Source organism: Furipterus horrens, unplaced genomic scaffold, assembly GCF_987537825.1.
Source record: "Furipterus horrens unplaced genomic scaffold, mFurHor1.1.pri manual_scaffold_8, whole genome shotgun sequence".
In the NCBI taxonomy this organism is placed as follows: Eukaryota; Metazoa; Chordata; class Mammalia; order Chiroptera; family Furipteridae; genus Furipterus; species Furipterus horrens.
In genome coordinates, this window is record NW_028327178.1 from 29,479,828 (window position 1) to 29,497,982 (window position 18,155).

The following is an 18,155-nucleotide window of genomic DNA, read 5'->3' on the forward strand; positions in this document are numbered from 1 at the left end:
ATATATACATACATACATACATACATACACAGAGATATATATTTAAATACACATCATAAATACTGTTATAGGTTAATTCTCTATATAGCGAGAGCTAAGCATATCAAGTCTGGTACTGATCAAACTACTTCACACAAAATGTATTTTAACAAATACTAGGGTGTTTACTAATTGGTGGAGGGAACAGGGAGTAGGAAAGGAGAAAGAAGACAATAAGTAGCCTGCCTCTTATAGTTCCTGTTACTGCCCCTTATAGAAAAGAGCTGCAGCTGAGCTACCTTGGATGACCCTCCTCACAATACTAATGCCATCCCATTGAAACTAACTTCAGCACAAATGCCACCCAAGCATTCAGCTCCCCTTCTGATGTCACTAGATTCCGCACTTCCCTGTCATCACATTCCACGTTTTCCTCTGTTGCTAGGTACCCTGGGCATTCTTAATTTCCAAAGTTCCAGGTGCTCTTTTCCCTTGGGACTCAAATACAGAGTCTTTGGTTCAAATGCTATGGTACCCAGGCTAAAACTTGAGAGAAGCATCATTGCCCTGGGCCTGGGGATCTAAAGGCTGTATGTGCCTACAGATCTAAACACTGCACCCTCCGTGTAGCAGCCGGTATCCACACACCAGCGACCACTCGGGATGGGTAAGGAGCAGATTTCCCCTTTAAAGCCATAAACTGCTGTGAATTGTTTACAGTAAAGAGGAGTCTGAGATTTGTGGTTTTTAATTCTGCAAAAGTCTTTTTAAGAGAGAGTAAAAACCAATAACATGGTTATCCAAAACTAGACAATGAAAAATGGTTAATTTATCCTCAGTTTAATGTCTGCTCCCTTCTTTATATTGCATTGTTCTAATATAGACATGAAAAACTTTGTTTTAAGTTTTCATTTATAAAATAGTGGCATGTGACACTATTGATTATTTTACTATTTACATTATAAAATATGTGAATATATATTTGATACAAATAAGTAAATCATTTGTTCTTTATAAAACATACTGATTTAGTCAGGAGTGAAATATGTAAAGCTGTTGAATTTAGTTACCTTGGTAACATCTGGAGTGAGCTACTTTGTCTAAAAATATTTTCTCCATGATTCATTTATTGTTTGTACCAAAATTATAAATACATGACTTTTATTAAAGAGTCTCCTGATAAATGATAATGTTTACTTACATGAAAAAATGATACACTATTTAGTAAATATGTATGATGATTTCATATTAAAGGAACAAATAGGACATGTTTAAATTTTGACTAAAATGGATGTTGGATTTGTTTTATGCTAATGTAGATATGATTTTAGAATATAAGATTTCTTTAGGATTATTTATTCTTTTACTGTATTGATAAAATTTCTTGCATGAAATGTTTAGTATTTCTAAAAGGATTTTAGTACAAAATGTTAAATCACATTTTTCATGAGTTAAATAATTGGATGTGCATATGTCCATTATGTTTTTCTTTGGACTTTCTTGGAAAGGAGTAACTTAAGTAACCTGAAATGACCTTCCATTCTTTAGCACAAGATTTTATACAGCATAAAAAGTGTGCACAATTTTTCAAATTACATATATATTTACCTAATTATATCAAAAACCTTAGATATTTCATTGTTAAAAGGATGTTTTTGATTTCTCAGCCTAATAGTATAAAAAGTACAATTTCCTATTATTTATGGCGAGTTTCCTAAATTCTCTTAGGTACGTTTTCTCTCCACATAAAGTCTTTTCTTGAATGGATACATAAAAGAGTAATTTAATAGTAGAATATCTGAATGCATCTTAACTTTTTCTCATAATAGTTTTAGAAAACTTGTTTTAAAATACCATTTTACTAAAAATTAAACTCATTGTTCTTTGTTTTCTTTTGACTGGAGCTACAGACCTGGCTTCCCCTGGGCACTGGTCTAGCCCACTCTAACTGTTCGCAAGCCTGTTCTTAGGCTTTTCCTAGTCCGCAGTGTTCTGCACCGCTGCCACGTTAGTGTGAGCTTTCAGCAAGGCTGACTTAGGTCACTTACATCTCTTAACTGGTCTCCCCGACTTCCATGTTCTTGCTTTCATCTCATTCTCCTCATCAGAAGAATGCTAATCTCTTTAAAACATAATTTGTTTAGCATTATTTTCCACAATACGTTAAAATCACTTCTACTGATTCTCAAGCCACCGTCAAGCTCTCTGATGTTACAAAACTTCTCATCACATTCTCATCCTTCCTTCTTTGGTTTCTCATTCTTCACTTTCTCTTTTGTGCTCAGCCCTGCAGATTCTTTTCTTTGTGACTTTGCATCTGCTGATCTCTAGGTGGGAGACTCTTTACTGCTTCACCTGGTGCTAAGGCTTACTCAGCTTCTGGAATTCAGTCAGATGCCACTGTCTTTTGGAAAGCTTCTGTGATATTGTTATACCTTGTTTTGGATCATAACCTTTTTTTTTCTGAGTTTTAGTTGTATATTTATTTTCCTGCCTCTTTTAATTATCTGTGAACTTACTGAAGGAAGAATTTCTGTAAGGCAGATATTTAGCCCCCCTTAGACCCAAGTGTAGGCACTCAAAAAATGTTGAAAAAATGAATGAACACGAGAGTTATACTACACCTTTAGACTTTTGATATTATTTCAATGAATTTAATTGATTATAAGGCATTAAATATTTCATATTACCCTATGAAAATAAAGCATACTTGAAAATACTCAAAAATCAAACAAAATTACAAATATTGAATATTATTACTCTTACTCATATTTATATGGTTTCATCAGTAGCCTTTAACTAATGGAAATATTTTTTCTTTTTTTTTTAGGGTTATCTTTTTAAAAAACTATATATTTTATTATGTTGTTACAGTAGTTCTAATTTTTTCCCTTTTGCTCCCCTCTGCCCAGAACCCCCCTTAGTTTATGTCCATGGGTCCTGCATATAAGTTCTTTGGCTTCACGCTTTCCTATACTATTCTTAACTTCCCCCTGTCTATTTTGTACCAACCAATTATGCTTCTTAGTCCCTACACCATTTCCCCATTTCTCCCCATTCCCCCTCCCAGCTGATAACCCTCCAAATGATCCCCATGCCTATGATTCTGTTCCTATTCTGGTTTGCTTAGTTGGATTTTGTTTTTATTTTTTAGATTCACTTGTTGATAGTTGTGAGTTTGTTGTCATTTTAGTGTTCATAGTTTTGATCTTCTTTTTCTTAAGTAAGTCCCTTTGACATTTCATATAATAATGGCTTGGTGATGATGAACTCCTTTAACTTTACCTTGCCTGGGAAGCACTTCATCTGCCCTTCCATTCCAAATGATAGCTTTGCTGGATAGAGTAATCTTGGTTGTAGGTTGCTTTTCATCACATTGAATACTGCTTGCCAGTCCTTTCCTGCCTGCAAAGTGTCCTCTGAGAAATCAGCTGATAGTCCTATAGGCACCCCCCTGTAGGCAACTCTCTGCCTCTCTCTTGCTGCCCCAGGGACTCTGTCTTTATCTTTCACCTTTGGCATCTCAATCATGATGTGTCCTGGTGTGGTCCCCTCTGGGTCCAGCTCACCTGGGACCCTCCGTGCTTCCTGGACCTTTATGTCCATTCCCTTTGCAAAATTTGGGAAGTTTTCCTCATTTTTTTCAATTTTTGCTTCCTCATTCTGCACTGGTTGACTGTTTTTTTCTTCCTTATGTTCCAAATCATTGATTTGAACCCTGGTTTCTTTCCCTTTCCCTTTGGTTTTGTGTGGATTTTCCTTCGTTACACTTAGCATAGACTTCACTTCTTCTCTTATGCATTTGCCGTACTCAAGCATATCTGTCAAGCCTGTGAGCATCTTTATCACCATTGTTTTGAATTCTGCTTCTGTTAGTTTGGCTATCTCTTCATCTCTTAGTTCTCCCACTGGAACCTTGATTCGTTCCCCTTTTTGGGCTATAGTTCTCTGTCTCCTCATTCTGACAGGCTCTTATGTTTATTTGCCTCTGGGTCCCAGGTAGAGCTGTTGCTCCTGTTATGTTGTAAGGGGCGGAGCCTTAGGGATTTGTTAGTACAGGGCGATCTGTTTCACCATGTTGTGGCGCTGTATGTGGGGAGGGGTCCGAGAGGGAACAATGCTGCCTGCCTAGCACTTGCCCCTTTTCCAGGCACCTCTCCCACTTCCATATGGGACTGGCGCCCCTCTAGCTGCTGCCCTGGCTGTCGTTCCCAGAGTGGGTGAGTATGCAGACGTTCTAGGACTGTGGGGGCCCTTTAAACAAGTAGACTCTTCTGAAAGATCCACAGTTTCTGCCACTGCCCCAACCCCCACTGGTCTACAGAGTCAGGAGCAATGAAGCTTGATTTTCCTTGGTGCTGGGACCCTGGGCTTCGAGGTCTGGTGAGGAGCTGGGAATGCTCCCCAGGTGTCCCTCCTGGCTTTTTAAAATATGTGACTGCGCTTTCTGCTGGCCTGCTGCTGCTGCCACTACACTGTGTCCTCTCCATCCTGGCTCCGCCCCTCCTACCTGTCTGGATGAATTTTTATTTTTTATATCTTTGTTTTCTGGACTTCCATGCAGTTTGGTTTTCTGGAACTTCTGGTTATTTCTGATTTTGTGGTAGTTGTATTACTTCTTAGTTGTGCAGGGAGATGCAGCGTGTCTGTCTCTGCCTCCATCTTGGCTGGAAGTCTGAAAATATTTTCTTATCTTTGTCATTAATAATCCTTTAAAATTAATAGCAAATTCTATTATGTGTGAAAAGATGAAATGAAGGAAAATAGAATATGATTGTTTTATGTAAACCTGTATAATTAATATACTTTTTTCTAAACAAGCTTACTTATTTCTTTTAAAGCCAGAAAAGCTTTATTAACTCTGCTTAGTCCATTTCTTTTTTATTTTGCTTTCTTTCTATAGTTATCATATTTTTGTTATTGAAAAAATTATATATATGAAGATAATAAAGAATATTAGAAAATCCAGTGCCATGCCATATAGTTAAGAAGAAATCAATATTAACATATTTTTAATATTAACATTTTAAATTATATCTTTTCAATCTTTTCCCTCTGTGTTTATGTGTTTGCTTTTCATGAAATTGGGATGCTATTGAACATGCTCTTTTGTAACTAGATTTTTCCATTTAATACTTTTATTAACATTTCTTATACCTTTGTAATGGAATGTTGAATGATTCCATAATATTTTACTCATTCCAACATATATTAAGTAAGTTCTCTTTTTTTCGTAGTTTATATCAATTCTAAATTTTTGCTATCATAAACAACACTGGTATAAATGTCTTTTTATCTGCACAGAAATGCACGCAATGATTAAATAGTATGAGTAAAAGTCCCAGAAGTGTAATGGCTGGAATGAAGTTTATAAGCCCTTTTAATGTTTTAGATGCATATTAAATACCCACAAAGTTTGAACCAATGCGCACCCCACTGCCTTTATCAGAAAAAATTTACCAAATATGGATGTTCATACTGGAAAACCAAAAGCTGTTTGCAAAATAATTCTCCCCGGCAGCCGTCCGTCTCGAGAGATGATGGTGTAGCTTCTTAAGAGTCTATCTGCACCGCCGAGAATGGTTGTGCAGTCCGACTCAGGAGTGACACGGTATCTGTCTCCTCCCGTGTTGAATCGACATCTTGCGATGACGCTGGAGTGTCCTCTCCAGTGAAGCTGAAGCTACAGAGCCTGGGCAGGGTGATATGGAGGGTCTGCTGTTGCCCATGCAGCAGACCCCCCCTCTCTTCGCAGCTGAAGGGTCCAAGGGAAAGACGGAGTCAATACAGCTTGGCTTCAGGTGCGCCGCAGGAGTTGCCGGTGTTGACTACAACGTCAAACCGCCTTAGGGACTCCGGCTCCGGATTTTCTGTCGGGGTTTACTCCCTTAGCCTTTCCCCTGAAGAGGTATGCCGCAAGGCAGTGGAGGTTTTTTGGAGTCAGAGTTTTCCTTCTCTGATGTGCCCTGACTGGAAGATCGAACCAGCGACACTTAGCTCGCAGGCCGACGCTCAATCCACTGAGCCGAACCAGCCAGGGTTAAAATAATTAATAGCAAAATAATTAATAGCTATGTTATTCTCTTTGTTTATATTTACTTTCAGAGATTGCATTTGAGATCAAACAGTTTTCTCTGTTTTTCTTCTTTTTCTTATTTTATTTCACTACTCATGCCTAAATGTTCCTACTAAATTAAAAGTAACAATGGCTGCTTTATAAGTTTATTCCTAAGGATAAATTACACATTATATGTAAAATTAGCACAATGCCAAGCACAAAATAGGAGCTCAACGAATGCTAGTTGAAGCAGAAACTAAATGACACATTAATTAAAATAAAAATCTAATTTTTTCTTTCCAACAGATGATTCTGCTGCAGAGAGCTTTAATGGCAATGAGACTCTGGGGCACAGTTCAGTTGCTTCAGGGGGAACACACAGCAGGGACATGGGTGATTCCAATGGCGATGGCAAAACTGAGATGGAGCAGGACCAGCAGCCACTGAACCTGAGTGACGACAGTCCCCTCTCAGCACAGCTGACTTCAGAATACAGAACAGATGATCACAGCAGTAATGGAAAAAACAAATATAAGAATCTTCTAATTTCTGACCTCAAGATGGAACAAGAGGCGAGAGAAAATGGAAGCAAGGTAAGATCAAGTTACAATTTTTAGGGAATTTTTTATTCGGTCATGAAGGTCACACATATTAATACCAGAGATCTAAAAATATTTTAAACAAATCCCAATAATATATTACCAAGAAACTTATCGTAGATATCATGTATCCATATAATATATGCAAAAAAATTCAGGAATAACAGTGGGCAAAATGAATCATATCTCAGGAGAAGCTGTTGTTTTTATTTATCCATTTATTTATTTTTAGAGAGAGGGGAAGAGAAGGAGAAAGAGAAAGAGAAAGAGAAAAATATCGATGTGTGAGAGATACATCAATCAGTTGCTTCTCGCATGTCCCCAGCTGGGGACCTAGCCTGCAACCCCAGCTTGTGCCCTACCTGGGAATTGAACAAGAGGCCTTTTGATTCACAGGCTGGCACTCAATTCACTGAGCCACACTACCCAGGGTTATTGGTTTGTTTTTATACATAAAATCATGTGATTTAATGTTTCTCTTTATATAATCTACAGATCTCTGTCTGGGAGTTTGTTGAGCTCAGATACAAGAGTTTAGCTCTCAGGACACAATTTTAGGCTATAAAAAATTACTGTCTAGTTTTCCTAGTTTAGATAGGTGTATATAGCAATAAAGTTTCAATTACATTTTCTAGTTTGCTTTAAAGACCTGAAGAGTTTTGTCAGTCATTTATTTCACATACATAGGATAAATATATCAGCGTTCTAGATTAAACATGCAGATTAAATAAGTACCTGAACAAGTAACTTATCATAAACTGTGTTATACAAAAGAGAAACATATTTCAGACATTATCTAAATATCTAGATTCTTTAATTTTTTGTTTGTTTTTCAAAAAATTTTATAAATTTATTGGAGTGACATTGGTTAATAAAATTATATAGGTTTCAGGTGTACAATTCTACAATATATCATCTGTATATTGTGTCATGCATTCACCACTCCAAGTCAAGTTTCCCCCTGTTACCATTTATCTCCCCTTTATCCGCTTCTACTTCTCCCCACCCCACTGTCCCTCTGGTAATCACCGTACCATTGTCTGTGCTATGAGTTTTTTTTTCTTTACTTAATCCCTTCACCTTTTTCACTTATCCCGCCAGTCCCCCTCCCCTTTGACAGCTGTCAGTCTGTTCTCTGTATCTATGAGTCTGTTTCTATTTTGTTTGTTTATTTTCTTCTTTAGATTCTACTTATAAGTAAAATCATATGGTACTTGTTTTTCTCTGACTGGTTTATTTCACTTAGCGTAATATACTCCAGGTCTATCCATGCTGTTGCAAAAGGTAAGATTTCCTTCTTTTTAATGGCTGAGTAGTATTCTGTGTGTAAATGCACCACAACTTTTTTATCCACTCATCTACTGATGGGCACTCGGACTGCTTCCAAATCTGGGCTATTGTAAATAATGCTGCAATGAACACAGGGATGCATATATTCTTTCAAATTAGTGTTTCAAGTTTTTTTTTTTAAACATATTCCCAGAAGTGAAATCACTGGGTCATAAGGTAGTTGCATCTTCAATTTTTTGATGTAATTCCATACTGCTTTCCACAGTGGCTGCACCAATCTGCATGCCACCAACAGTTCACAATGGTTCCCTTTTCTCCACATCCTCATCAACATTTGTAGTTGGTTGATGTATTGATGATAGCCATTCTGACAAGTGATTACCATCATTAAAATGTCCATACTACCCAAAGCAGTCTATAGGTTCGATGCCATTCCTGTCAAAATACCAATGGCATATTTCATAGAACTATAACAAATATTCAGAACCACAAAAGACCCTGAATAGGCACAGCAATATTGAGAAAGAAAAAACAAATATCAAACTCTACTACAAGGCCATAGTAATCAAAACAGTGTAGTAATGACATAAAAACAGACATGTAGATAAATGGAACAGAATAGAGAGCCCAGAAGTAAACCCATGCCTTTATGGTCAATTAATATTTGACAAGGGAGGCAAAAAGATACAATGGGTAGAGATAGTATTCCTATATTCAACAAATTGTTTTGGGATAATTGGACAGATATATGCAAAAAAAAAAAAAAATGAAACCAGACTACCTTCTTACACCAAATAAAAGAATGAACTCAAAATGGATTAAAGAATTAAATGTTAAAGTTGAAAGCATAAAAATCCTAGAAAAGCATAGGCAGTAAAATCTCAGTCATTTATTGTAGCAAACTTTTTTCTGATATACTGCCTTGGGCAAAGGAAACAAAAGAAAAACAAATGGAACTACATTAAACTAAAATATTTTTGTACAGCAAAGGAAACCATCAATGAAATGGAAAGACAGCCCACTGAATGGGAGAACATATTTGCCAGTGATACATTTGATAAGGGATTAATATGCAAAATTTATAAAAAACTTACAAACTCAACAGCCCACACAAACAATCCAATTAAAAAATGGGCAAAGAAACTGAATAGATACTTCTCCAAAGAAGGCATACAGATGGCCAATAGACATATGAAAAGATGCTCAATGCCATTGTCACTAATTATCATAGAAATGCAAATTAAAACCACAAATATCACCTCCCATTTAGATTCTTTATATTAGAATAAGTTTCAGTCCTCCCCATTCCCGATTGATTATTTAAAAAAAAAATTAAGCCTGTATTACTACAGGATTTTTAAAAATTTTTTGACTTATTTAGTGTTTTTCTATTTATTTCTAAAAATTTTAAATAACACTTGCTGATCCTTTGCTCTATAATTTTTGAAAGTATACTTTTGAACACGACCCTGGCTGGTTTGGCTCAGAGGATTGAGCGTCGGCCTGCGAGCTAAGTGTCGCTGGTTCGATCTTCCAGTCAGGGCACATCAGAGAAGGAAAACTCTGACTCCAAAAAACCTCCGCTGCCTTGCGGCATACCTCTTCAGGGGAAAGGCTAAGGGAGTAAACCCCGACAGAAAATCCGGAGCCTGAGTCCCTAAGGCGGTTCGACGTTGTAGTCAACACCGGCAACTCCTGCGGCGCACCTGAAGCCAAGCTGTATTGACTCCGTCTTTCCCTTGGATCCCTCAGCTGCGAAGAGAGGGGGGGTCTGCTGCGTGGGCAACAGCAGACCCTCCATATCACCCTGCCCAGGCTCTGTAGCTTCAGCTTCACTGGAGAGGACACTCCAGCGTCATCGCAAGATGTCGATTTAACACGGGAGGAGACAGATACCGTGTCACTCCCGAGTCGGACTGCACAGCCATTCTCGGCGGTGCAGATAGACTCTTAAGAAGCTACACCATCGTCTCTCGAGATGGACGGCTGCCGAACGAACTTTTGAACACATAAGGACTTTTATAGAATATACATTTTGACTCCCACCCCAACCCCAACTTCTAAATTAGAGTTGCAGAACTGGTCTTTTGACATAGATCCTCTAAAAGCAAGATGTTCTAATCTGGATTAATTTCTGAATTTGCTGGGGCACTATGCTTTCTAAATTGGCTCTATTTATATCCTCTTACTTGCCTGAAGATGTGTTGTTTTATCCTTTTTTAAGCAAATCACCAGACCATTATCAGACACTCAAGCACTTCTGCCTGAGGGAGACTGCTATAACTTTTGCTATGATAAATGCACAAATATGCTCTTCAGTGGTTTGAAGCCAAGTCATACAAGCAAAAATAATATTATATTCACTAACAGGATCTGAATCACTATGTTACATTTCATAGAACTAAATAACCCTTAAGTTTTCCTGCCAGTCACATAATCCTGTCTTTATAAAACTTAAATAATCACGAAATGTCCTTTTTATGCCTTGTATCAGTTGAATGTTTTTTTCTGAAATTACCCAGTGGTTTGCTCTTTTCTTTATCTCCTTGTTTAGTATTGCTATATGACTATGCTTATTAAAATACATTCTGGCACTCATTAGACAGAATAAAGTTACTTTTCCATTTCTATTAAAATAGAGCTATAAAAAAGCACAGATTGTTTGGGCTGCTTATGAGAAATAAATGAACCTGGGGAGAAGGAGATACCCCTGAGTAACTGAAAGGTGAATGGTTTGGTAGAGGATAAACAGCTTCCACAGCTGACGAGGGAGTAGCCAGAGAGGCAGAAGAAAAATCAGAAGGTATAGTATACAGAAGCTACATCAATTTAGTCCACTTCTCAAGAAAGAGAGCGTGGACAGTTCTGGTGGGCAATGCTGAGATAGCAAGTAAGATGAAGATAGAAAATAACTGAACCTGTGAGAACTTGTTCGATAGCACACCGGGGTTAGAATCCAGAGGGACTCTTTATTCATTCCTTCAAAAGGGACGTGGCTCCCTGTACCAAAGAAGTATTTAGCAGGGACAACTCAAAGAGAGGAGAATCTTTATTCATGAGGGTCTTTGATAAATAGTTTTGGTAAAGAAGGTACATGTATGTAGAGAAGTTCCTTAGTGAAAGTATAGGCAAATAGAGATTTCTGTGGTAAAATATTGAGAGTTCAAAGTAAGAAAATACTATTTCTATTGAGTTAATAAAGAGAGCTTTCTAGAGGAAGTGTGTCTTGAACTTTGAAGGGAATGTAAGATTACCATTTTTTTTAAAGGGGTCTCCTATTAGACCCTGTGAGAGGTGTGGAATGTAGACAGGGAAGAGGAGTTGATCTTACAGGTTAGGGAACCATTGTCCATTCAGAACCAGGTATGACTTCATAACATGATATTTGAGGAAGATTCTTATATTTGCAAGACAGACTATTTGCCACCCATTAATTTATTCACCACGTATTTACTTAAGGGTTCCTACATGCAAGGCATTGTTGTGGAATGCAAAAACATGGTAATGAACAAAGCAGGGTCCCTGCCCCTGAAAAGCTTATAGTCCAGTGGGAAAGATAGTCAGACTTGTGATTATAAGCTGGTTCCATAATATGATGGAGCCATGGAAGGGGGAGATTAGAGAACAGATGTGGGTACCCTTGGGACTACCATGATTCTCAAGGAAGACATTATAGAGAGATTGATGCCAGGTATGGATATGAATGGAGAGGATTATTTATGGTAGAGCATGTTTTGAGGTCTGAAGCCACAAAGAACATACTTGGCATGGAGATTTGTAAGGAGTTTAGCATGGCCACAGCAGAGAATAGGTATGGAGGAATGGAGTAGAAAGAGACTCTATTAACAAAGGCTTTGTAGGCCACTTGAAGGACTCCGTATGGTATCCTATAGGTAGAGTTTAACATGATGAGGTTGTGGTCAGCTTGGAATTTTAGAAAGATTTTTCTGGCAACATTATAGTGGATGAATAGAATAGGGACTAGGAAAAAAAGATTAAAACTGGTTAGAGAGCTATTCTGGCAATTCAGAAAGAAAATAATGAAGAGATAGCATTATTTTCATTGTTTTGACATTGTTTGTTGGACCACCATCTAAAGTTTCATAGATTGGGTATTGCCAAACTCCTGGAAATGTCTTTCACATAGAGTAACATATGAATACAGTAGTCCGTCTCTATATCGCGGTTCACTTATCGCAGCCTCACTGTATCACGGGATTTTTAAAAAATATTATATTTAATTATTTACTGCAGATTTTTCACGATATCGCGGGATTTTGCTGTACTGTATGCATATGTTTAAGTTACGTAGGTTTAAGAGTGTAGAATATGTTTAAGAACAGAAGTAGTGTTTATAAAAATGTGGAAAAGGTTAATAAGGGAGTGGGAAAGGTTAATAAGGGACTGGGAATGGTTTATAAGTGTGTGGGAAGGGTTTATAAAGCCTTAAAATATATATAAATACTAAAATAAATGTAAGGTTCCTACTTTGTGGATTTTCACCTGTTGCGAGGGGCGGGGGGGTGGTGTGGGAGGGGTGTCTAGAACGTAATGCCCGTGATAATAGAGGGAATACTGTAGCTTCTTTCTTTACCTCTATACCATTCCATTAAGATGTAAATTTTATAAGAATGATGCCTACCTTGTTGACTGTGGTATGTCTAGCACGTGCCTTAACATCTGGTATATAGTAGTTTCTCAAATATTTTGGAGAAATAAAGTTATATCAAGTGTGGGAAGTAATATCAAACATTCTAGAATGACTCAAGGATTTCTGGCTGTTTGCCTGAGTGGATGGTGATTTCATTATCCAAGATTCAGAATGAGAAACATTTGAAGAAGCAGTTTTTGACATATGAAGTTTATGGTGCCTATGCAAAATACATTGGGTATGTTTAATAGGCATTGGGGAACAAACGTATGTGTTACACCCCCCAACAAACAAACAAACAAACAAACATCCAGTTGGAGAGAGAAATATTTGAAAAATTTTAGAGCAGAAATGCTACTTGAAGCTTTTGACCACCTCAGAAGAACAAAGACTGAGTAAAGAAGAGAGTCAAAATACATCATTATCCTGCAGAATATTAGCCCATCAGAAGTGGCATCAAGGGACTTTGTGGAGAAAAAAGAACCAAAGGAGAAAATGAAGGCAACCAGATAAGAAAAGGGGAAATTGTAGAAGCAAAATTTGTAGGGCCATTTCAAAACTGTTGTAAGTAGTTAAATGTGGCAATCCTTTGGTGAAGTGGCCTAGGTCTAAATTTGGACAATGGTTAATGCTAAGAGTTGGATTTAAAACACATGGCAGATGAAAAGTTAACAGAATTAATGGGAAATTGGATTGGAGACAGTTATAGAGGCTGGGTAGGAAAGCTGAATTATTTTAATTGTGAAAGAGACAAGGTATGGATTTTTTTTTTTTTTAAGGATTCTTCTTGAAAACTGAATCCGTATGCAGAATTCACTAGGGTTCCTGGCTCTCTTATCTTACCCCAAGACTATTGGGTGAACTTTATACTAGAAGTTTCATATTTATCTGTTCAATCATTGCTACCTTTTGTGGTTCTTAGAATTGTTCAATCACTTCTGTGCCCATTTAGAAAGTGACACTACTACCAACTTCTTCCAGTATTTTTTCAGGCTAGCTTTATTCTACCTTGGAGGAATATAAAAGCATAATTATATAGTACCTCTGAGGAGCTTAGATTTCTACAAGTTTGATTTTAATTTATTTCACAATGTTATAAGAATAATATTAAACAAAACTTATCATAAAGCATTTTAAAAACTAACCCATGAATAGAAATGCTTAAAAAGAATAGCACTGCTGGACAGTGCCATTTCCTGATTGCTTATTACTATGTAAATTAACTCACTAGACTAGCAGAGGATCATACTAACCAATCCAAAGAATAAGTATATTGCATCGACAGAGTTTAGGTGATATTTATTTTCTGCTCGCAGGTGGCCACATTTTTAGAGGACAACTAGTAACATTAGAGCCCAGGAAAAAAAATAGAAATGTTGAATAAAACTTGTAAAATAAGACTCATGAGGAAGTGTTAAGGGCCTAATTATATAGAAAAAGACAGGCTAAGAAGACACATCCAGATGTAAATATGTTTAAAATTATAAATAAGTGAGAATAAAAACAACACTAGAATTCTAATGGAGGGAAATATATGAGTTTAAAACACTATATTATTGGTTTTTTGTTTTTTAGTTTTCTCTCTTTCTTTTAGTATTTGTGACCCAGCTTCTTTTTACTTAATATGATAAAAATTCTGAACCAGTCTCCCAAAAGAATAATATTTCAAGCAATAACTGTGGTTGGAGGGTGATTACTGTTTGAGGGTTAACATGCACTGTGGTTACTGCATATTTGGTTTTTGGCTCAGTTCCCAAGACCCTTCAATCTTCATATTATTTAAATAATATTCTTCCCCCATGTGGTCCAGGTGACGTATATTCAATTAATCTTTCCTTTAAGTTTTTACCAGAATGGATATTACTGTTCAAATTAAAGTGTGCAAAATATCATAATTACCAGTAATAATTGCTATGTGATTTTATTTAGATATGATGAATGGAAGCACAATTTTCAGAATACCGCTTTGCAATATTTAGGTGTAATGAGATTACCTTTAAAAACAAGATAAATAGATTCATTTTTGGAATAGTATTATGTTTATCATTGTTATGTGGATATTCCAGCTCATTATTGTTTTAATTTGATGACTTCAAATTCTTAGTTTTTTGGTGTTTATAAAGATTTTGGCTGAGATCTTTTTCAGTGTAGAAACAGAAGTATATAACAAACATGCCTAATGTGTGCTAGACACAGTCCTGGGTGCTAGAACAAAGGCAGAAAAAAGGTCTCTGTTATTAATAACTTATATTTTGGTCAGAAATATAGAACCACAAGTAAATAATAGGAAAATTAATTTGAATGCGGGAGTGCCTTTCTAGGCCTACTAACCTTACCCTGGAAAGTTCCTGAGTTAATTCTTAATGGTTAAGTAGGAGATAGCCACTTGGCAAAAGGGAGCGGGGAATTCTAAGTGAGCGGAGCACCAAGTTAAAGCCTGTAAATGTTGAGGATGGAAGTGGTGAGAGATAAGTCTGGAGGGGTAGTTCAGGGGTCAGACCAGGGTAGACTATGAATGAATGCCCTTTAAAAGCTTGAACTTCACTCCGTAATTGACAGGGATATACTTCAGGATGTAACAGAGGAAAATAGCATGGTCAGATTGTGTTTTGGGGTGCGTCATTGTGGCATCTCTGATACAAGATAGCTTTAAGGGAGGGGGCTGCTGACAGAGGATGAGGTACTACCTTAGTGAGGAGGTAGTAGGGATGGAATGCAAAGTAGAGTTTTAAGAAATTTTAGAATGTTAAATGGGCAGAATTGGGAGTTGAATAGGCAAGTGATGGAGTGTAAAGGAAACTAACAGACACAGGATACAGCATATATCAGTTCTGATACTGGGATGCCATATCAACTGTGTTAATAACACTTGAATAATGCTTTCATATTTAGAACTCAAACCAGCTCCATGTGGTAAGGAGAGCAAGTATAATTACCAGCTTCACTTAAATGTAAGGACATAAAATTTAGTGGATTATAAGTTATTTAACTGACATTAATTATACAATTTGTTGAGTAATAGAGCCTGGTATGGAACCTAGGTCTGACTCTGCAGCGGGCTTTTCATTATACTCACACTGGCCGATCCTGTGCAAAATTAGTCATCTCTGTGGGCCATAGGGTGAATAAGACAGGCAAGAATCTAGAGAGGCAGAGGTCTAGTACAATTAGAGGATACTCCCTTGATGAATGGCAAATATTTGCATTGACACTTATTATATAAATATTTGTTTTGCTCAAATAATTATTATTACCAGGACTCAATGAAACACAAATTTTGACCCAAACTCTGGAAACAAATGAAGAAAAATTAATACTGGAGACAGGGAGTTATATATTCTAATTTGTCTTAATATAATAGTGTATATTATTTTCATTAACATTAAATATTTGATGAGTCTTAAAGTATGTTCCTAAAAGCAGTTATCTATAGCTTTGTTGTTAGCATTTAAAAAATGATTTTTGAAGCGGATATCTTGGCATTAGCTGGGGTTGGGGTAAAGAAGAGAACTTGGATGATAGAGTGAAAAAAAAAAAAAACGAGGTTGTAAACTTGGTCCCAAGAAATAATAATGAAAGGCAATAAAAGGTAGTATTTGTTGCCAGGCACTATTCTAAGAACTAACTTATGTAAACTTTCTAATAACGCAATGGAATTAGGCTATTATTACCCTTTGTACAGCTGGGAAAACAAAGACATTACAAATATGGCTATGCTAAGAATTTCTAGAATTTGGGTTTAAACTCCAAATCATTTAGCCCCCATTTTACCCACTACAATATAGGTTGGATCATAGGGTATGGTCTGAAAATGAGTAGCAGCAAGCTTGACTTGGTGCCGAGAATGTCCAGCTGCTATTTTATGGCTCATAGTTATTCTCTGACCAGGAAGCCACACTTATTAGCTCTGTGCCTTTGATCAGGTCATTAACTTTTAAGCCTGAATAGTTCATCAGTAAAATAGGGATACTAATACTTAACCTATAGGAAATTGTGAAGATTAAATAAGACTGAGTGCATTTTTCATATACGTACAGAATAAATGGAATTGCTGTGGTGGTGGCTGTTATTGGTTTCAGAATTTAGGGCTTGGCTGAATCTTGCAAAATTGCTCTCAATTCATCAATTCGACTGTGGTGGTTATTATTGGCTCCAAAATTTGGGACTTAGCTGAATCTTGCAAAATTGTTCTCAGTTCATAAATATTTATTTTTAATAGCCTACAAATTACTTACTCAGATTAACAATTTGAAGAAGCATGTGGATTTATTTTAACTAGTAAATACTATCTTTTTTTTTCTCTTGTTGTACCTTCTTCCTTCCTATTTCCTTTTATTTCTATCTCCTTTCTGTGAGTCTGGAGTAGGTAATACATTACCAGAGGAATTTTGTAAGCATTTATCCTAGGACCTATTTCTTTGAATGTATAACATGTACTCATAGAAATAGATCATAGGATACCTTGCAATTTTTGTTTGTTAAATTCTTTGCCGACCCTTTGGAATCTGTCCAATTCAAATGTCACATATTTCATAACACCTATCTTGATCACCTCAGCCAGGAGAGAAAAAAATTTTTTTTCTGAGCTTCTAAAGGAAAAGATTCATAAGGAATGAGGACATGTGGTGGGGGTGGCGGATTACACAGGGTTGTATGATCCCACAGTAGAGTGGCTTAGATAGATGAACCTTGCTCACTATCAAATGTTTGCTAAAGGAAAAATTTGCAGCCATCTGGGAATTCATTGTTTTGATCTTATCGCATCTACATTCTCATACCAGCAGTTTCCTCACACTGTTTGGCTACCCCAAACTTCCCACTATCCACCTGACTCTGACCTTAATCTGGAATAGGACTATGCTCTATTTATTTATTTATTAATTTTTTTAGACTTAATTCCTTTAGAGCAGTTTTAAGTTCCCAGCAAAATTAAGGGGTAGGTATAGAGATTTCCCGTAATACCCCTGCCTCCACACATGCATAGCCTCTCCCATTATTCACATTCTGCCACCCAGAGGAGTGCATTTGTTATAATTGATGAACCCATATTAATATATCATAGGTCCCCAAAGTCCACAGTTCACCTCAGGATTTACTTTTGGTATTGTATATTCTATGGATTTGGACAAATGTATAATGACATACACTCATCATTATGGTAATACAGAATATTTTCACTGTCCTGCTTAAGACAAATATTTAGCAACCAAACTGGCCTGTGATGTTTATTTCTACGTTTTCATTAACTAAGGTATTATTCCTGGTGCCAGACTTCTCATCAGAGATGTCTCTGCATTGCTGAAATAGTTCAACAGAACTAGTATTATCTGGGGAAATCATCAATGGGCCACAATCATCCGAGTCGTCAAATATTCCTCAGTTCTTATGCAGGGAGAGTGCCTTACCAGGGACTGTAGGGGCTATAGAATTGCTTCTGAAGGAGCTACCACAAAAAAAGAAAGATAAAAATATATAAATGTCAATCCTTGTGTGTAAGATGTTCCATGAGGACACAAAGTAGGGAATTAAAAAGATTTCATGGAGGACTCAAAGAATAAAGATAGTTAAGTTGAGAGAA

General features: G+C 36.7%; 1 protein-coding gene across 2 annotated transcripts in view; it reads left to right on the forward strand.

The window, feature by feature from the left end:
* The window catches only part of NOL4 (nucleolar protein 4), a 287,019-nt gene that overhangs the window by 149,720 nt on the left and 119,144 nt on the right, over positions 1-18,155 (forward strand). For both annotated transcript variants that reach the window (XM_090285116.1, XM_090285117.1), the window contains exon 6: positions 6,344-6,630. In XM_090285116.1, the coding sequence (XP_090141242.1) occupies positions 6,344-6,630 (287 nt within the window). The remainder of the gene's footprint in view (positions 1-6,343; positions 6,631-18,155) is intronic.